The sequence below is a fragment of the Piliocolobus tephrosceles genome, chromosome 6 (assembly GCF_002776525.5).
Source record: "Piliocolobus tephrosceles isolate RC106 chromosome 6, ASM277652v3, whole genome shotgun sequence".
In the NCBI taxonomy this organism is placed as follows: Eukaryota; Metazoa; Chordata; class Mammalia; order Primates; family Cercopithecidae; genus Piliocolobus; species Piliocolobus tephrosceles.
This window is the reverse complement of record NC_045439.1, coordinates 37,931,021-37,952,115: the sequence shown is the minus strand read 5'-3', so window position 1 is coordinate 37,952,115 and position 21,095 is coordinate 37,931,021. Positions and strand designations below refer to the sequence as shown.

At 47.2% G+C, this 21,095-nt stretch overlaps 1 protein-coding gene across 1 annotated transcript in view; it reads left to right on the top strand.

Moving 5' to 3' along the window:
* RAD51B (RAD51 paralog B) overlaps positions 1–15,860 on the top strand; it is a 776,005-nt gene extending 760,145 nt beyond the window's left edge. Inside the window, exon 11 of the mRNA XM_023182488.1 lies at positions 14,881–15,860. Within this exon, the coding sequence (XP_023038256.1) occupies positions 14,881–15,164 (284 nt within the window). The 3' untranslated portion in view covers positions 15,165–15,860. The remainder of the gene's footprint in view (positions 1–14,880) is intronic.
* The last annotated feature ends 5,235 nt before the right edge of the window (positions 15,861–21,095 follow it).

Sequence of the window (21,095 nt, the reverse complement as noted above, 5' to 3'; positions counted from 1 at the left end):
AAACCCCTGTGACACAAGTATACCTATGTAACAAACCTTCACATGTACCCTCCAAACCTAAAATAAAAGTAAAAAAAAAAAAAAAAAAAAAAAAGACACAGATGTAAATTGACCCTGATGGAGAGAAGTCTACTCTATCCTTGCCAGGTCACAAGAAGGTGAGATGTTTACTTTTCAAATGATTGATGCTGAAATGGAAAGGGCTGTATCTCGGGGGCACAAACTCAACAGAGTAAATGAAGATCCTACGGCTTCAGCTCCTGGGATTTGCCGAAGTGGGGACCAGCTTAGAAAAATAGACGGCCGTCCTAGAGACCCATGGCAGTCTCGGTCTGATTTTATTTTTTATTTATTTATTTATTTTTTTTTTTGAGACGGAGTCTTGCTCTGTCGCCCGGGCTGGAGTGCAGTGGCCGGATCTCAGCTCACTGCAAGCTCCGCCTCCCAGGTTTACGCCATTCTCCTGCCTCAGCCTCCGGAGTAGCTGGGACTACAGGCACCCGCCACCTAGCCCGGCTAGTTTTTTGTATTTTTAGTAGAGACGGGGGTTTCACCGTGTTAGCCAGGATGGTCTCGATCTCCTGACCTCGTGATCTGCCCGTCTCAGCTTCCCAAAGTGCTGGGATTACAGGCTTGAGCCACCGCGCCCGGCTTCGGTCTGATTTTAAATCTAAATTCTCAAGTACAAGTAGCTTCCCAAGAAGAGAAAGCTACTTCTACATAAAGAGGTGGTATCAGTAGGAACTCCTTAAGCCTTAGCTTTTTATTATTGATGATGATGAAATGAAGCTTCCTGTTGATACCAGTGTCAGACCAAGCACAGCACACCAACTCAAACCTCATTCATGCATGCGTCCGTTTAACAGATGTCTACTAGACACCTTGTATGTCCATGAACCAAATACCATGCTTAAGACCAAGGATTCAGAAATGTGTTAGCTGTCATTCCTCCTCCAGGAACTCACAGCCAGGAGGAGGCGTACTCAGGGAAAAGGAGAAATCACAGTAGGTTACATGACAGTTAGAGCCTGAGTCAAGGTCAGAAGAATGAGCCGCAGGAGCACAAGGGGGAGTGCTGCTAACTCTGCCCACAGCTTCTGGGGACACTTCACAGTCACGGAGACGTGTAAGTCGGGGTTGGAGGTGAGTAGGCATTTTCCAGGCAATTGAACTGGCTTTTTGTTGCAGACATGAATATGTTGCAGTGTGCATTTGAGCTCCAGTGAGTCAGGAACACAGTAGGTGGCAACCTATTGGAGAACACGAGCAATAGCATCCATTAGGAGACAACTGTGCTCTTTGGCAGTGAGTCCAGAGGGTAGTGACCCAAAGCAGATCTTAATGTCTGATGTCATTAACATCTGGGACTAGAGTCCTGAAGCCAGTCGCATGTTCATCAGAGTCTGCTCCTCCTCAGGAAAATGAAGGTCCAGCTCCATCCAAGCATGGAGGCAAAAATGCTTGGACAATGATTAGAGAGGGCTTGCACAATGGCGGGTCCCAACTTACCATGGCCTTCATCCCTTAGTTATGCCCCCTCTCCCTCAATCTGCCCTAGATATGAACATCTACTCATAGTTCAAGACTCAGCTCAAATGCCATCTCCTCTAAGAGGACATTGCCAGCACTCCCCAGCTGGACGGCCATCCTCCTCCTTGCCGCACCCCCACCCTTAGCACATGTCTACGTTACTTATATGGGAAGTCACCATGCTCATTTATGTACGGGTCTGTCTCCCTAAAGGCAGGAAGAGGGACTTTCTCATCTCTGTGACCCCAATGCCTAACTAAATGCCTGGTGAAATTTTTATTAAATGGATTCAGGCTGCACTAGTACGCTTAGTTTGCCCTGTAGTCTTTTATAGAGCAGGAAGATATTACCATTGTAAAATCCTTTCTGATAAAATCGCAGAGTGTCTAATACCCCTGTTCCACATACATATAAAGAAACTAAAGTGTGGAGAAGGGAGGCAAGTCCCGAATTTAGTGTGTGGCGGATCCAGGAGTACAAAAAGCATCCCTCAGTCTGGGGTAAATCCCACTAGGACTGTGTTGAGACCCAAATTCCTCTGAGTCCACGGACCCCTTCAAGTCAGATGAAACTCCAAACAAGCCAGAGCCTAGCTGAACAGTTTCACGGTGCCGGGCTCCCGTGTGTTCCGGAAAGTTCTCGGGGGCTGTGCCTCCAGAAGACGGAGGCAGGGAGGAGCCCCACAGGCCCAGGGCAGTGTCAGGTTCCCCCTTTTCTGTCAGCAGGCATGGAAGAGCCTTTAAGAAAGTGGAATATTATTATTATTTGTTTGTTTTCACAGTGACTCAGTCTGTAGTAACTGGGTTAAAGTCCACTTTGAGAAAAGGAGAACAAAAGACCTCCTGTTAGTGCTGGAAGTTTGCCTCTTAAGATATCACTGAGAGGAACTGGGAAGAAAAAAAAAGTCCCCAGCAGGGCAGAGGAAGCTGCAGGCCTTCAGGAACACAGCAGCACTTTGGAAAGGAAAACACGGCCGACTTTCATCTCCTGCGCCCTATCTGAGCTGGCCACTCCCTTTGCCGCTGCTTTATGGCCCACTGCGGTGCTGACCGTCGGACATCGGCCAGTACCCTATTCTCACACTCTTTGAACACAGGGGGCTGCCAGGAGTTGTGGTAGTGTGTGGGGAAATCTCCATAGCCAAACCAACCCCAGGCTGAGGAGGAGGGAAAGGATGGTGCCATATGAAACATACTATGTGCTGGACGTTATTCTAACATTACATATCATAACTCATTTCGTAAACACTAAGGAGGTTAGCATCCTCCTTCTCCAGCCACAGCAGAAGTTACACAAGGTGGGAATCTGGCCCTGCCCTGTTTAGGAAACTCATTGCAAGTAGAGGAACCATGGGGTCAGTAGGCTCCCAAATGTGTGGGACCAGATTGGTAGGTGATCTCTTCCAGGTTGCAGACTCGGGCCATCTGACTCCAAGACCTGAGAACTTAACCCTACTCTCTTCAAATGAAAACAGAAAGTCAGACGAAGACAGAAAAGGTTTTCTTCTCATAACCTTCCATCAGATCAGCCCCACCTACATTAAACTTGTACCCGTGTCCTTCATCAATCAGCTCAGTGGAAATGTTATTCTCACCCATGGCCACCTAGATCAGGAAATCGGTCTGGACCATGAGTGGCTTGCTGGTGTTGCCCTTCTTCACCATAATTATAAGAAGCTGGAATGTTCCCCTCCAAGGTTATGAAAGAAGGATGGAGATAAGAAGGAAAAGACAGAAATTCTCTGAAAGTCTCAGGTCCTTCCTCCTTTCAGAACCCCTTCACATAGTCCTTTTCCTCCCCAGGGGTCCCAGGCCCCGGCCCTGCAGAGTAGTTGGGCCTTTGGGGTCTCTCAAAGAGCCTAATCATTCTGTTTTCTGAACAAGTCATAGTTTTGCTGACTTCTGACCAAACACCCATTGAAACCCAAGAATGGAAGTGTGACTGTGGTCATCTATACCCTGTCCCCCTACAGGACTCCCTGTCCCGCGGGATGTGGCAGGCAGGTGTGGGAAACAGCCTACCTGAGGAGATGGCCAAGATCCTTAGGCAGCGGCCCTCTGATTTTCTGTACAGCTGCTCAGTGACTCAGAAGGGATTCTTTGCCCTAACAAGCAACGCCTCCACAAACAATGAGTTGAGGGGAAAGACTCAAAAGAGGCCGATACAATGCTGTTTGGGATGCTTCTCCCTTTGGCTGGCCTCAGGGGATTGGGCCCCTCATGTAATCACTGGAGATTTAGGGCCTAATTAAACTCTGGCATTGGGCCAGCATGCTGGTGGCCCCTTGAGTTTCCCATGTCCACCAATGTCTGGGGTATTAAACTCTAGACTGGGAATGTACACTGCTTAACTGATCCCACAGGAGCCACCCCTCATTATCCAACAGCCCGGGTATTGGCAGCCCACCGGGCTCGGCATTGGCAGGTGCGGTCCCGGGGAGGACTGCGTGCCTTTAAGTTAATGGTGCCTACATCTGCACCCTCTGGGGCCACAGTAGAGGGCTTTGTGGATCACCTCTGCCATTGGGACCCCTGGCATTTTCTTCCTTTCATAGCCTGATAAAACCCAAGCTCTGAGAGTTAGCAAACTGATACCGTTTAATCATGCCTTATATTTATAAAGGCCTTTCTCCAGAGAACTCCAAGTGCTCAAAAATATCCATTAATTCACTCTCCCAGCCTCCTTTAGGGTAAACTGGTGGCAGGTGTCATCACCACCACCAAAGGCGGCCAAAGCATCTTCTTAGTGGGCTGTCCTGGATATTCTTTGCATTTAAAGAGCATTTTGCTTCTGAGCACATGGTTGGGTTTTGCATAGCCTGAAGCATAAGGATTGGGATATTTCCTTACTTTATGGCTCTAGAGAATTCTTGTGTGCGGGTACCCATGAAACACAAACTGAGTGACTGCATGCTTTCTTGAGTTTGGAAATTTTGTTATTGTTTGGTCTCAGCATTTGCTGGTAGTAAATAAGTAAGCAGAAGTAAGCTGCTTAGGTTCCCATGCAGTCCAAGACAGAGCAGACAAAAACCTGGTCCCCAAGCCCCACACCTGGCCCCAGGATCCCTCTGGGATTATCCTGTGGCCACTCTCTGAGGCCTCAGATCCTGTAGTTGGTCTCATAGCCAAGTCTCACTGGTAACTTGGGGTGGGGGCGGGTCCTGGCAAGATGTGGGTAATGTAGGAATGGCCTAGCTGCAGAAGGAGGAGAGCCAGGTAGGACATCTCCCTGGCTGTCCTCCTTCATGGCCACAGACTAGCTTTGTGACCTTGGTTGGCAATGCCATTTTCATGTTGGCCACAGTTTCCGTGCCTATAAACAGAACGATGATACCTGCTACCAACTTTTCCCTAAACGGGGCTGGGAGAGTGCATTAATTAATGTTTTTGAGCACTTGGAGTTCTTTGGAGAAAGGCCTTTATAAATATAAGGCATGATTAAAGGATATCAGTTTGCTAACTCTCAGAGGAAGTACTTAATGGGATCAGGCCTGCATGTGTTGATGACTAAGTTTCATTCTTCATTCACATCTGCACAGGGCTCCCGTCACTTAGCTCTGCTGCCATTCATGTGGTATTCTCCTGTTCTTTCATTTCTATATACTCATAGTAGGGGGTCCACAAATGCTGCCCTCCACATGCAGGCCCACCACCTCCCCTCCCTCTTGTCAAACCCAGTGGCTTTTCCTCACTCTGCATTTTCCTTGTCCTTTCTGGAACATGACACTGGTCACTACCCCTCCTCACCCTTGAAAGTCTTATTCTGTGGTTCCCACAAGCCCAACAGGTCTAAATCTAAATGAAGTCATCATTGACCCCGAACCAATTCCCATCCTGACTGCCCTATTTCTCTTCACCATTCTCATGGGCCTCGACCTCGGGTCTTCCTCTCCACTGCCACCCGCTCTGTGCAAGCCTTATTGTCCCAACCTGCTTGGTCCTTTGAAAAACCCGTCACTGGGCAGGAATGGGATGTGCATGTCCCTAAACTGCCCCCAAAGACCTCCCTGCACCACATTTTACCTCTGGCCCTCCTGTTCCCTAACCGACCTGAGTCTCCTGCTCCCTTCCATAGGCTGCTCCAGCTCTGCCCACCATGTGACCTGCCTTCCTGCTTGTCCACCTTTCTGTCTGGTCCCCAGACTCAGCTGGTACTCTCCCTTCCAGCAAGCTGTCTCAACTGCCTGCATTCCCCACTGGACACAGACATTCATGTAGATAAACACAGACACTGACACACAGACTCATGTAGACATGCACCAACATACAGACACAGATATACTCATGTGGCCATGCAGACAGGCACACACATGCAAATACACACAAAGACATACAGACAGGTACATATACACACATACATACACAGATACACACAGACACACAGGCACAGAGACACATATACTGGCATAAGCATACACAAACTGACACACACAAATGCACAAACATACACACACAGTTATGATGTTCACGCAAACATAGACATATGTTCACATACCCCTCCCAGCATCCTGACTGGCCCAGCTGACCTTCCTCACCCACTCTGAACAGCCAGCTCTCCCTCCTCCTGCCTTTGTCCAGTCCCATCTCTATTACTCAGGGCTCTCCAGAGAAATAGAACCAACAGGGTTGGATGTGGATAGATGGGTGGGTGGATAGATGATGGATGGATGGATAGATAGATAGATGATACATGATAGGTTGATATTAGATGATAGAAAGGCAAATAGAGTTTAATAAATTGGTTTATGCAATTGTGGAGGCTGGCAAATCTGAAATCTGACCTCAGTCTTTTCTCTTGAAAGGCCTTCGAGACTGATTGTCACCCACATTGCAGAAGGTAATCTGATTACTCAAAGTCTACTGATGGAAATGTTAATGTCATCTAAAAAATGCCTTCACAGCAAACACCTAGCCTAGTATTTGACCAGCTATCCAGATACTATGACCTAGGCAAGTCAACACATAACATTACCCATCATGCTTTTCATCTGGTCAGCAGTGCTCGTATAAATCTCCTGAAACGTTGCTCTCACGACAGTGCTTCCCTGCTCCAAAACCTAAACACCCGTATGCCTGACATGCAGTAGGGACAGGCATATATTTGCTGAGTGAATAAATAATGAGGAGCCTTTGGGATGGGCTGCACTCTGCTCAATGCAGCAAACCATTTTGGGGGCCCAATGTCTGGAGCTGAGGATGTGACTATCAAAGCTGCTCTTACATGTTCCCCTCCCATCCCTCTAGTGTCTCAAGGCCAGAGTTCAAACGTCAGACATCCCTAATCCCCCATAGTACCCAATGGAGTGTCTTGTATGGATTAGGCCCTCAATTGCTTGTGGGGTTAATTTTATTCTCTTTATTGATCCCTATATCAAATTTACCTGAAATGTTACAGGCTTTTGGGGCCTCACTTATGAAATAATAAACTATAGTGCCAAATCTGCTTCCTTTTTTTTTTTTTTCCTGAGATGGAGTCTCGCTCTGTCGCCCAGGCTGGAGTGCAGCGTCATGATCTCGGCTTACTGCAAGCTCCACCTCCCGGGTTCACGCCATTCTCCTGCCTCAGCCTCCCGAGTAGCTGGGACTACAGGCACCCACCACCATGCCCAGCTAATTTTTTGTATTTTTATAGAGACGGGGTTTCACCATGTTAGCCAGGATAGTCTCAATCTCCTGACCTTGTGATCCGCCCACCTCGGCCTCCCAAAGTGCTGGGTCCACTTTTGTTTTTGAGGCACACATGCAAAGAGCTCTTTTCACCACCAGGAAGGGTGGATACAGCCCAGAACACTGACAGTGGTCTGTAGGGATGTGTGGCTTCTACGTGATTTTTTATACTTTTCTGTGTCTTCCAAATTGTCCTCTGTGACTATGTGTTGCTTTTACAAACATAAAACACGTTATCTACTTTTTTTCATTTATCTTTTCGATTTGGGAGTCTGTTCTCAGCTCTTTCTTGGGGTCCCTATCATGCCTCCTGCCTTCCCTTTGAAAATAAGGTGACCTGAGACTTCCTTGTAAAAGTCTGCGAGGTCATAAAAGGCCAAGTTAACTGCAAATGGTTGTTCTGTTTTAATTCTGCTGAAGTGTCAGGTAACATGGACTTATAATAAAAACACTTGGAGAGTTAATGATTGCTGCTGTTGTGAAGCTGTCCTGAAGATGGAGAGGGAGCCTGGGCGTGCCGCGTCTCACCTTAGGCCGCTCCTTCAGTGTGTCCAGCCCTGCAGCCGCCCTGGCCCCCTGTCCGCATGCAGTCAGGCTGCCTCCGTGCCAGACGAACAACACCCAACCACATTGGAAATGACTGTTCCTTCAACTTTCTTCAGCCTCTGCCTGCTGGGGTCTCCGGAGGGAAGCGTTCACTCTAGCCCAAATGAAACAGAGCTCCAGAAAAACCACAGTGGAGGCCACAGCGGCCTCAGACCCTGAACTTTGTATTTCTTAGCGCGCCAGGATCGCTGGCTGCTGGGTGTCATGTAACTCCTAAAAATGTGAAGGGAAAACCAAAGAGCTTGAGAAGTGCAGACGTCTCCTGGCTGAGGAGTCCGTCTAGAAATTCGCCTTTCATGGTGAGGCCAGGTGCATGCGAGAGTGGCTGGAGAAGGTGGGGTGAGCCCAGAACAGGGAGACCCAGCCTACTCCCCGGCTGAAACTCCAAGAAACTCCCCCTGCACAAAGCCACGCCAGTGAAGTCCCCTTCCTTCTGGAAAGGGTCCTACACAAATTGCTAGGGTTTCTATTGTGATATTTGATAAGTGCAAAGGGCTAGAAATATTCTAGAGATTTTTCAGCTTCGTACAGTTATCGGTGGCCACTGAGCCCATCTCACCTCCCACAGTGTCCCGCCAGAGGCTGCACCGGCCAGGCCGGGCCGCCTTTTGTCCCTGATCCCATCAGCCTTCCAGTAAAGTGTGCTTCACCAGGTGCCCCAGGAGAGCAGGGGCCAGCTCCATGTCCTCATGGGTGTACAGCCCCTCAGCCCTTCCTTGGCCCTGCCCGTTAACAGCTGTGACCACAGAAAATGCCCCATCAGCAGCGCCATGGTCTCCAGGACTGCCCTCCTGCCTCCCTCTAAGTCATTGAATGTCATGGTTGGGGAAATCTTAGTGCCCGTGGGCCCGCCTCCTCACTGATGAGCAGATCACTGGCTCAGGCTCTCTGAGGACAGGGCCAGGCTGCTCTGGTCTCATGTACTTTTGTGTTCTGGGAGCCTAGCGCATGGTAGGGCTCCCTGAGGGGGTGGTCAGCGAGTGAGTGAGTGAATGAGGAGTGAGTGAACTGGTTCCTGTGTTCTCATCTTTTCTTCAGAGAGTGACACTTTGGATAGGTCATGTTTACTCCGTCCCCTCAGCTTTTCAGTAAAACGAGCCCACCAGTGTTCATTTCCTTCAAAAACTGCTGGCATCAAGCCAGCAACACTGTGGCTCTTCAGATGCCCACCAGTGTGGCTAGGGGGGTGGCACAGCCTCCCTCCCTCCAGTCCTTAAGAGAGGCCTCACTGACATCAGCCTCTACATTAGTTTCCTATAGGGCTGACTTGGTCAAGTTTTACTTAAAATAACAGAAATTCATTCTTTCACATTTCTGGATCCAAGAAGTCTGAAATCAAGGTGTCATAGTAGGGCAGGTTCCTTCTGGGTGCGCCGAGGGAGAGCCTGTGTTATATGTAAAACCTGTGTTTATTTAGAAACAGAATGCTTGCTCCCTGGTGCTGCAAAGAAATAGCACTCAAACATAAATTTAATTCTCTCAGCAAGGCCATTTTTACTTTCTGCAGAAAGGGTGCTCATCGCAGATGGAACAATGGCGAGAGCACACCTGAACAAAGGAGGGAAGCAATTTTTATTCCTCCGTTAGGCAGTTTGTCCCTGCTACTGTGTCTTGTCTCCATTGACTGGAGCCAGACCTCACAATCTAAACTAAACCAGACCGGCTAACAGTTTAACAAGAGGGGAAACTTTGAAGAGGAATTTTACTTTCTACAGCCTGTCCCAGGCCTCGTCTAGCTCCTGGTGTGCTTGGGCGTGCACCTCCGTCTGCACGTGTGCTGTCTCTCTCTCTTCTCATAAGGACAGTAGTCCATTTGGACGAAGGGCCTACCCCACTCTTGTGTCTTAACTAATTACATCTACAGCGACCTTATTTCCAAATAAGGTCATGTTCTGAGGATCTGGAAAGGATATGAATTTGGGGGGGCGCTATCCAACACAGTACAGCCTTCCTGCTCCCCTGAAAAGTTTCATCTTGTTCTCCACTCACCCCTAACCTCCGCACCCTTTCTTTAGCTGGGGGTGGGCTTCTGGAATGCAGTCTCATTTGCCCACTAGTCTAAGTGTGGTTGGTAGGTAGAGGGTAGGGGACACGCTGTCTGTGCCACTATTTTCTGCCAGGGACATAGACACTCTGAGGATCCCTGAACTCTGAAGTCTAAACTGTCAGTCAGTGTCCCCAGCGGAAGCTGCATTTTAGAATCACCGGGGAGTTTTTAAAACACAGTGTGCCCTAACCACACTCCCAGGAGCTCTGGTGCACTTGGGCCGGGTAGGACTCTGGCATGAGTATTGTTTGAAAGCTCATCAGGTGATTCTAACGTGCAGCCTAGGACCAGAACAACTGTGTAAGATGCTGTGAAAATAGCTCCAGCTCGCTTTCACCAGGAATATGGGCAGTTCACTGCCTAGTGAGGCTCAAGTACGCATTAGAAAGAGCCAAGCCAGGCTTCTCAGGGTGGGTTCCCTGGCAACACTTCCCAAACTCTCCCACCAAGCTCCCAAATACATACTCTGCAGAACCTCAAACAGACGACAGCAAGCACCACCTGTCCTTGAAGTTTTCTGTTTTGCTTTTAAAATTGGAATTTTTGCATCTTCTACAATATCACCATCTTATTTTACAATCTGAAAAAAGATTTCATTATGTTGGCTTTTCTTCCTCCAAAAATATCTGAATGTAGAAATGAGGCTCCGGAAAGGTATGCCATGTTTAAACTGTGGTTTTGTATGGTCCTAGACACATCATTGGGTTCCCTGGGGTTCCTGACTTTGAAAAACCCAGCCACAAAGAGTTAAAGAGGGTGGGAGCCAATCTGTTTAACCCTTGGAAAGAATCGCATCTTAGACGAAAGCCTAGGCCCAGAGAGGTTAAGCAGCTCATTCAAGATGACACAGTTTGTTATTAACTGAGTCGGAACTGTACCTCGGGACCCACCTTTCCCACTGCACTGATCTGGGGTAACTGCTAATTTGCTGTGTGACCTTGGCTAGGTCTCTTTACTTCTCTGTGTCAGTTTTCCTACCCATAAGATGATGATAATATCTGATCCACCCAATTCCTTGAGTAGTTGAGGGGGCGCAGGTGTGTGCAGGCATGTTGAAATTAGGGAGTGTCACATGTAAACTATGGTGTGTCATATGTAAATTATGGAGTGTCATATGTAAATTATGAAGGGTCACATATAAAGTCAAGGTGCCATAATTTAAGTCCAGCCTCACACTTCTAGGTGAGGCACAGTGATTGCAGCAAGAGTGACCTTTCCAGGGTCATGCGGGCAGGCCACTGAGGGAAACACAGTGTGGCACACCCGGCCCCTCTGAGCCTGTGGAGAGGCTTAAGTGAGCTCCAGTGTCCAGGGAAGGCTGAGGCCCAGAGCTCATGCCAGCACTTCTGTTTGCTCTCCATTGGTCCCAGCTTTTATCTGCCCAGCAGCAGTTTGAAAACAACCTTCTTGTCCCAATCCTGAGAGTATCCTTTTGAAAGTCATGGAAAAATGCATGGCAAACAACAATGCCAGCACCTTCTTTCTCCTTTCACAAGGCCACAGAGACCCTCCCCCACAGCCCATCTCTTCCAGAGGAAGTCTGAGGCCAGCCCTGCTCCAGACCCCTCCCTTACCAGCCAAGGCCCGTGAGGCTCCTCAGTCCACGTCCGCGCATTTCTGTTTACACTGGGAGATGAGCTTCTGCCGAGCTTAAGTGCAGTTCTGGCCCTTTTGTTTGTTTTTAAGTCAAGTTACAACTTTGCTCCTGGATTTATTGCAAATTCCATTTATCTTCTTCTGCCCAGGGTCTCTGTACAAAACCTTTGTGCCTCCCTCCTCTGCTGTGGACAAATACCATGGGGCACCAGGAAAGGATGGGGGCACACAGCCCCAGGGAGGCACATTCTAAGGAGGGCCAAAGCCATCCTGTGGGGTGCTGGGGAGAAAGACGGGGGCTGGCAATGCAGGAGGAGGGGCTGTCGATTGCCTAGGAGGACAGGCCTGGCCCTACCTCCTGCCCCTTCTCACACAGGCCTCCAGAGGAAAGAAGAGCCAGGCCGAAAGGCAAAGAAATCCCAGACCTCAGAGGAAGGAATCAAGAAAGGAAGGTTCTGGTTTGGGTGGAAGGAGCCCGTGGCAGTTTCTAGCCAGGGGTGGTATGAGGCCAAAGGTCCTGAGAGGCCTAAGAAAGGACACCTAGGTCTGATGAGGGCGGCAGGCCTGAGGGTTAGGCATGGCACATGCCATGGGAGACCACCCCAGGTGCAGCTGGGCACCAGCACAGCCTCTCAGCTTCCCTGCCCTTCTTTTAGGCCTCCCTAACCCTCTCCAAACACCACATTTCCAGAAACTGCTGATGAAGAGCAAACAACTCCAAACTGAAGCTCACCAGGGAGAGAAAGAGAATCAAACTGAGCTGAACAAATTGCGAGTGGGGCGTCCAGCTGTGCTGTTGGCTTGTCTCTCTAACAGGGAGGTGCCGAGGGCCTGTCCCCCACCACCACCCCGGGTCCTTCCCTAGTGCGAGTTCCCTGGCTTGGGAGCACGCAGGAGATGCTCGGCTTCAGAGGGGCCCTGCTTGTAGCATGATGAGGGAGTCCCGGGGCTGTGAAAGAGGAACTGCTGGACTCTCCATGCCTAAGGGCCTGACCTAGAATGGGGCTTTAACCTCCCTGGACGAGGAAAGCAGCTGCAGGTAGCTGGCGGCTGCAGAGTGCTCCTGGGCAGGCTGCAGGGCCGTGGGTCAGCAGCTGAAGGAGCCACCTTTCATGCCCTCCCCTCAGCATCACAGTTCCCAGGCATGAAACTCAGGCCTCAGCACCTCAGCCCAGGCCCTCAAGGAGTGGGGTTAAGTGAGCATGAACAGAGCAGGCCCCCTTTGCCTCTGGGAGCCTCCTGGCTTCCCAACAGGTGCTGTTGCTTAGGCCTGTCCACAGCAATTTCCCCAGCCAAGGCTCTTTGCTCCAGCCCTGCTGGTCCCTCTTCCTTAGTCACCCATCAGTTCTGCAGCCGGCCCAGCCACTCCATTCTCCATGTTGTGGCCCCTCCTCCGGGGACCCCACTTCTCAGCCGCTGCACTGGTCTATCTGTCACTTACCTGCCCGGCTCCCTCAGACACCTCCAGCCACTCGGCTGCTGATGTCCACACTCCGGCCGCGGCTTCCTCCCCTCTCCTGTCCCTCCTGCTGCTCTCACCCTGGCTGTTGTGCCCCCGCCTCTCCCCCAGAAGCTTCCCTGGGCTCCCTTGCCTGCCTGATCTCAGGCATTCAGCACCCTCACTCTTGACTTTCCCCAGGCCTGCCCCGAGGGCCCCGCATGGCCATCCGCTCCATTCACGCCACACCTCCGGCTGCCAGGCCCCAGAGGAGGTGCGGCTGCAGGCCCAGCGCAGGCTGAGTCCCGGCTCTCCCCTCAGGCCACTGTCAGCTGGCCACTGTCACTCTCCTCAGATGCCTCAGACCCCAAACTCTACCTTCTACCTGCAGAATCTCTCAGCACCCCCATTACTGAGCAGGTCCAGGCCTTCCCACAGAGCCCCTGGAGTCTCCACTCACCCCGCTCAGAGCTCGTTTACTCACATCACCGCCCTTCCTTCCCTCGAGAGCAGAGGATGTCCCCACCTCCTTTGCAAAACTAACTTCAATACCTGGGTCCAAATGCAACAGCTCCTGTGTCTTCCACACCAAGTGGCCGCCGTCCTTGGCCTGGACCGGAAGCTGTGTGGCAGCAGGATCTCCAGTGCTTCCAGTGCACAGCCACAAGCATGGCATCCTCTTCCTTGTCCTAAAAGGTCTGCCTTTAGACGGCTTTCTCTCAGCACACCATCTCTGCTCTCGTCCCTTTTATCACACACGTCTCACTGGGTCCTTTCACCTTCCTCTCCTCCAGCCCTGGCCATCAGCTGCTGCTGAAAGCCATTCTCAGTGGCCCTCCTCATGATGGTGGCCCAGGAGCCAACTCCCTAGCTGCTTCCTCAGAGTTTCTGGGCTTCCCCCACACCCTTTGCGTCCCCTCCAGGGGTTCTCCTGGTGACTTCCTGCCAGGCTTCCATTTCTCTCCCATCCCTGCGCTTTTTATCTGCTCCTCTGCCCGCCGGGCCTCCTCTCCCAGCATATCGCTTCTATCTCCTCCGCGTCCACGTCTTCAGCCAGTGTTTCCATGAGCCACTGATTTCCAGCTCCCCAAATCCCCACATTTCTACTGGCCTACTCTGCTGGCCATCTCTGCTTAGACACCCTGCAGAACGTCTCACAAAACTGAACTGATCATCTCCTCCCCAAACCTCTCCTTGAGGCTGCTTGTCTCTTTCTGTATTTCTACCCTTCCCACTGCCCAGGCTCAAAACCCAACATTCTCTTCATCTCTTTCTTTTCTGTCTCCCTGCATGTCTGATCAGCCTCCGAACACCTGAAGGAACATCTGCACTCTTTTTCAGATCCCTCCCACCCTGGTGTTGCTATCTGAATTCAAACCCTTTCCATCTCCTCCGGGACCTTACCTCTCAGCCTTTGGGCCTCCTCTCCTGTGGTCTCCCTGTCCTTGGACACAGAGTCCATCAGAGTGGCCCATCTCCCTTTTAGAAACCCATATGAACTCCACATGCATGTGGCTCCCCTGCCAGGAACAGGGCCTCCCCTGTCTTCCAGTACAACCTCATTCCGCCACTGTCACTCAGCAGATGTTGCCTGAGTCCCTGCTATGTGATATGTACCTGTGCTCACACCATAGCCACCTGCTGCTCACTGCCAGAGCTGCCCCTCTGCACCTGTGCAGTCTTCTGGTCCCTCTTTTTTATCTTCCAGAGACACCTCTTCTTCTTTACGTCCATTTCCACCCATCAGCACCTTATTCAACCATACTCAAGGCCTACCTCCTCCAAAGGTGAAACCAATTTCTCTCCTGCCTCATTTTCCCTTAAAATACTGTTCGTTCCCTATTGCAGCCACATCTGAATGTACGTGTGTGTGTGTCTCATCTCCCTAGTTGTGTAACCCTGCAGGCCATGAACAGCTATTATTCAATGTTGTGTCCTACACATCTTTAATAGAAGTTTGTTAAATTTAAATCAGATCTTATTCTCTCATTTCACAGATGTTAGAACTGTGGCCAGAGTTAGCTCCAGGTCAGAATGCTGGTCAGCAGCAGACTCACATCCCAGCCCCACCTTCCTGATACCTGATGCAGTGCTCAGAAAAACAAGGAATCCCAGGCTGTTACCCAGTGTCTCCACGTGCCCTCCACAGTTGCACTCAACTGTCCTCTCTTCTGCTCTTCCTACTACAAACTGGGCAACCGGAATCAGAACAGAGACTTTGGATAAGCATCCAGTGTTAACCAGCCTAGTTTTTCACCATGACTTCCAGATCTACACTTAACATCCAACAGCAACTATAATTCTACTTTCTGAACCTCCAGGGAAATTGCTTCCCTGTCCCTTTCAGCAAAGGATGGCATGGTTTTACATTGTCTCCAGTGAAAACTTCTTCTTCTCTAAATCTTCCTCCCACTCTTACAACCCTTGATCCCCACATGAGATCCCATTTCCTCCAGCTGGGTCTTCTGCAGAGTGATTAGAGCTTCTGCCCTCCTTGCAGCATCTGTATTGTAAAAGGATTGCTGAAGCTTATTAACCCTTGCAGCTCCTAGAAGGAAATGTACCATGTAGAAATAAAACAAATCCAACAAACGAATGTGTTTTGTAGAAGTTGAATAGGACTCCACCTATCTGCATGAGTGTGCACACTCTGCAGTCACATAGGCAGTCTCAAATGGGAATTTGGAGAAAGCTAAGCTTTTTCACTTGGGAAAGGTTTACATATTCTTTGCACCTGGGCACACACAGCACAGGCTGTTCTCAGGACTCCCACCAGATTAGGCCTGGGACATCACAGAGCCTGTCAGGTCCACGTTCACTTTCTAGTCTCTTTGCTTCCAGTCTAGCTGTGGCCTGACTCCAAGTCCAGTGTAAGATTTTTTTTTCCAGCATTAAGGAATCGGTTCATTCACCTGTACAAAAGCCACTGGGAGGATCACGCATGAGGCTCATATCCTTGCTGTGAATTTCAAAGGACTAGCTAAGTAAATAAAATTATCGTGCCAACCTGAGCTGGCATAGATTGCATTGATTGCTGCTAATAGCCAAAATGGACATTTTAAAAGTGCTCCACACTGCATTCTACACAACTTGGGACAGAAAAATAGCTGTTGCTCTTAAGGAGCTGATGGTCTCCTTCAAGGGTAAGCTGGAACAGGCTGGCCCAGGAAGAGGCCCTCCCGGTTGAATGCTTTCGCTTGCGTGGGAAGTCCAGCTGTCTCAATGGGGCCCAGGAGACAGACTGACGAGGGACGAATTCCTGTGTTTGGGATTGGGCTTGAAAAGTCTCCTGTTTGTAACACTCGACTTGTTGAAGAGCAGAAAGAATTTCCAGCTGTCGACAGGATGAGGGGAGCCCTCCTGATTCTGTCTGGGGATGTGTTTGCACTCCAGACTCTGCTATCCTTCCTCTTATTATCCTTTCTGGCTGCCACATCAAACACCTGGTCCGATGGGCCAGCTCTGGAACAAGATGACTCTTTGCCATCAAGGAATACGAGTGGCCAAAGGACAAATATTGTGTGATTCCACTTCCATGAGGTATCTAAGAGGAGTCAAATTCACAGAGACAGAAAGTAAAATGGTGATTACCAGAGGCTGGGGTGGAGAGAGGGGGATAGGGAGTTAATGTTGTATGAATACAAAGTTTCTGTTTTTCAAGAAGAAGTTCTGGAGATGGATAATGGTGATGGCTGGAGATCAGTGAGAATGTACTTAACACCACTAAACAGTACAGTTAAAAATGGTTACAGTGATAAATTTTATGTTATGTATATTTGACCATAATTTTTTTAAAAAAGGAAGGAAAAAAGGAAAGAAGGAAGGAAGGAAGGAGGGAGGGAGAGGGGAAGGGAGGAAGGGGGAGGGGGAGAGGGAAGAAGGAAATGCAAGTGGGAACTCAGCCCTGGTCACAGCACTGCTGGGAAAAGATAGGTGACTCAATATCCTACTGTAAAGAGAGGTGTGTGTGTGTGTGTGTGTCCCCTGCAGGTTGAAAATGGACCCACAAACCACATGGTTAATGAGGTGAGCATACTGTACCAAGCTATTTAATATCTGGGACTGCCTCATGACTAATAGTCCAGGTCATTCTGCATAATGCAGACCTATATAAGATTGTTAGTGGAGGCCGGGGTAGTGGCTCACTCCTGTAATCCCAGCACTTTGGGAGGCCGAGGTGGACGAATCACCTGAGGTCAGGAGTTCAAGACCAGCCTGCCCAACATGGTGAAACCCTGTCTATACTAATAATACAAAAAAATTAGCTGGGCATGGTGATGCACACCTATAATCCCAGCTACTTGGGAGGCTGAGGCAGGAGAATTGCTTGAACTCAGGAGGTGGAGGTTGCAGTGAGCCAAGTGTTGCACTCAAGCCTGGGTAACAAAAGCAAAACTCTGTCTCAAAAAAACAAAAAAAAGATTGTTGGTAGAAGTTGTTCTTTCTTCTTCTTCTTCTTCTCCTTCTCCTTCTCCTTCTCCTTCTTCTTCTCCTTCTTCCTTCTTCTTCCTTCTTCTTCTTCTTAGAGGGAGTCTTGCTCTGTCACCGAGGCTGGAGTGCAGTGGTGCCATCTCGGCTCTCTGCAAGCTCCACCTCCTGGGTTCACACAATTCTCCTGCCTCAGCCTCCCAAGTAGCTGGGACTACAGATGCCCGCCACCACGCCCGGCTAGTTTTTTTGTATTTTTAGTAGAGATGGGGTTTCACCGTGTTAGCCAGGATGGTCTTGATCTCCTGACCTCGTGATCCGCCCTCCTTGACCTCCCAAAGTGCTGGGATTACAGGCGTGAGCCACTGTGCCCGGCCAGAAGTTGTTCTTTAAATGGCTAAGAGCCTTCATAATATTCCTGGGAGGGCGAGTGGGAGGCCATTTCTCCATAACTTGCTCAGAAGCACATTTTAGTTGTTCTAAGAATGACTCGATTTTTGGAGTCAGAGAGGTTGGGGCTAGAGTTTAGGGCCTGCTGTTGTGTGGCCATTCAGAATGCCCAATTTAAATCTAAATGTGTAAGGTCAATAGAGTGGTGAATGTGAACATGCTTTTCTATAAACTGTAAAGTGCCTCACTATGATCCTTCATTCTTTCAATTCAGCCTATGAGTGCAAGTTAGCAATAGACTTTAAGGAACTCATACTGCAGGAAAGTAAGCATAGATACTAAAAGACAAAATTCAACCTCTACTGCCTATTACGTGATTTTTCAGGCCTCAGAGGCAGCCTGGTAGAAACCACAGCTAAGAACAAAGGTCCTAAGAGCTGGACTTTTTGAAAAAATAGATTCTGTAGCCTTTGTAGGGAGGAGTTGGTCTGAGTTGAACCATATTGCTGAGAAGAGCCTCTCATTAAGCCTTTATCAATTATCAACACTGGAGCATAAAATCATTTACACCAAATATTTTTTAAATTGAGATATAATTGACCTACCATAAAATTCACTCTCTTAAAGTGTACAATTCAATAATGTTTAGTATATTCACAAAATTGTGCAACTATCACCATAGTCTAGTTCAGAATATTTTCATCACCCCCAAAAGAGACTCCATATGCATTGGCAGTCACTCCCCATTCCTCCTTCCCCTTTCCTCTGGCAACCACTATTCTACTGTCCATCTCTATGGATTTGCTTATTCTGGACATTTCATACAAATGGAATTATACAATATGTGAAAAATGCAATTTGTGTTTGGCTTCTTTCAATGAGCATAGTGTTTTCAAGGTTCCTCCATGTTGTAGAATGTATTGGAATGTCATTTGTTGTATAGCTGAACAATATTCCATGATATAGATAGACCACATTTTGTTTATCTGTTCATCAGTTGATGCATATTTGCGTTTTTCCACTTTCTAGCTAATACGAATAATGCTGCTATGAACATTCACATACAATGTGTGTAGACATGTATTTTCAATACTCTTGGGTACACACCTAGGAGTAGAAATGCTAGTCATATGAGCAGTTGACCTAGCACATATGTTTAACTTTTTGAGAAAACACCAAACTGTTTTTCAAAGCAGCTGCACCACTTTACATTTTAACCAGTAACATATGAGGCTTCCAATCTGTTTACATTCTCAAAACACTTATTATTGTCGCTTTTTTTAATTATAGCCATCTTAGTGGGTGTGAAGTGGTATGTGCATCTCTTCATGTTCTTATTGGCCATTTGTGTGTCTTCTTTGGGGAAATGTCTATTCAAATCCTCTGCCTATTTAAAAAAAAATTGGTTGTCTTTTTATTGTTGCATTGTAAAAAGTTCTTTATGTATTCTTGATATAAGTCACTTATCATACATGTGATTTGCAAAACTTTTCCCATTCCATGGGTTTAATTTTCACTTCATTTTTAATTTTAATGAAGTTCAATTTTTTTTTTTTTTAATGTCATAGCTAAGACACCATCACCTAATTCAAGGTCATAAAGAATTACACCTATACTTCTTCTAAAAGTTTTATACTTTTAGCTCTTACATTTAAGCCTTTGATCCATTTTGAGTTAATTTTTGTATAAGGTGTGAGATAAGATTCCAACTTCATTCTTTTACGTATGACTATCCATGTGTTCCAGCACTATTCGTTGAGAGGACTATTCTATCCCTATTGAATTATGTTGGTAATCAAGTAAAAAAATGGGCCTTTCTTCTTTTCTAATGTAAGCATTTCATTAAAATTCCTTCTGAATGCTAAGTGAAATAAGCCAGACACAAAAGACCACATAGTATAGGATTCTACTTATATGAAATATCCAAAATGGGCAAATACATATAAACAGAAAGTAGATTCATGATTTACAGGGGATACAGGGAAGAGTTTGGACTGGCTGCTAATAGGTATAGCATTTCTTTTCAGGTGATGAAAATTTTCTGGAATTAGATAGTGGTGATTATTGTATAACATGGTGACTATGATAAAAACCACTGAATTGTACACTTTAAAATGGTGATGTCTTCATTTTCATTCAGTTTGAAATAATTTTAAATTATTTTTGCATTTTCTTCTTTGACCCATAGACTATGTAAAATATAATGTTTAACTTACAAATATTTGTGTATGTTTCTGAACATTTTTCTGTGTTTTACTTCTAATTTAATTATTTTGTGGTGAGATTTCAAATTTTAAAAATTTGCTTAGTGTTTTTTTATGGTCCAAATTATAGTCTATCATGGTGACTGTTCCATGGAACTTTAAAATAAATACATATTCTGCTATTGTTGGGTGGAGTCTTCTGTAAATGTCAGTGAGATCAAGTTAATTGATACTTTTGTTCATATTTTTTTATTATTTTTTAGATGGAGTCTCGCCCTCTCACCAGGCTGGAGTGCACTGGCGTGATCTTGGCTCACTGCAACCTCCACCTCCTGAGTTCAAGCGATTCTCTTGCCTCAGTCTCCTGAGTAGCTGGAACTACAGGTACATGCTGCCATACCCAGCTAAGTTTTGTATTTTTGGTAGAGACAGGGTTTCACCATGTTGGCCAGGATGGTCTTGATCTCTTGACCTTGTGATCCACCCACCTTGGCCTCCCAAAGTGCTGGGATCTTCTATATCCTTACTGGTTTACTGATTTTTCTGACTATTTGTTTTATTAATTCTTGAGAGGGGAATGATAAAATATATATATCCAAACTATGATTGTGGATTTGTCTATTTCTTCTTTAAGTTTTGTCAGTTTTTGTTTCATATATTATGAAGCTCTGTTAGTAGGTACACAAACATTTAGAATTGTTAAATCTTCTTATATTTTTCTTTTTGTCACTATGAAATTGTCTCTCTTTATCTCTGGTACTATTCCTTTTCCTGAAGTCTTCTTTTTTTATTATTAATGTAGCTACTCCAGCTCTCTTACAATAAGCATTGCACAGCATATCTTTTTTCATTCTTTTACTTTTAAACTATTTGTGTTTTTATATTTAAAATGAATTTCTTGCTTTTTAAATCCAGTCTGATAGTGCCTGACCTTCAACTGAGGTATTTGGATCATTTGCATTTAATTACAAGTACATGTAACATATATGTTTGGTTTAGGTATGTCATCTTACTATTTATTTTCTACTTTTCCCATCTGTTCTTTGTTACCTTTTGCATCTTTCCTTGCCTTCTTTTGAAGTGAGGGTTCTTTTTCGTTATTTCGTTTTGTCTAGACCATTTACTTTTAGCTACATGCTCTTGTCCTTTGTGCTATTGCTGCTATAAATTTTACTTCTGCATATGTTATG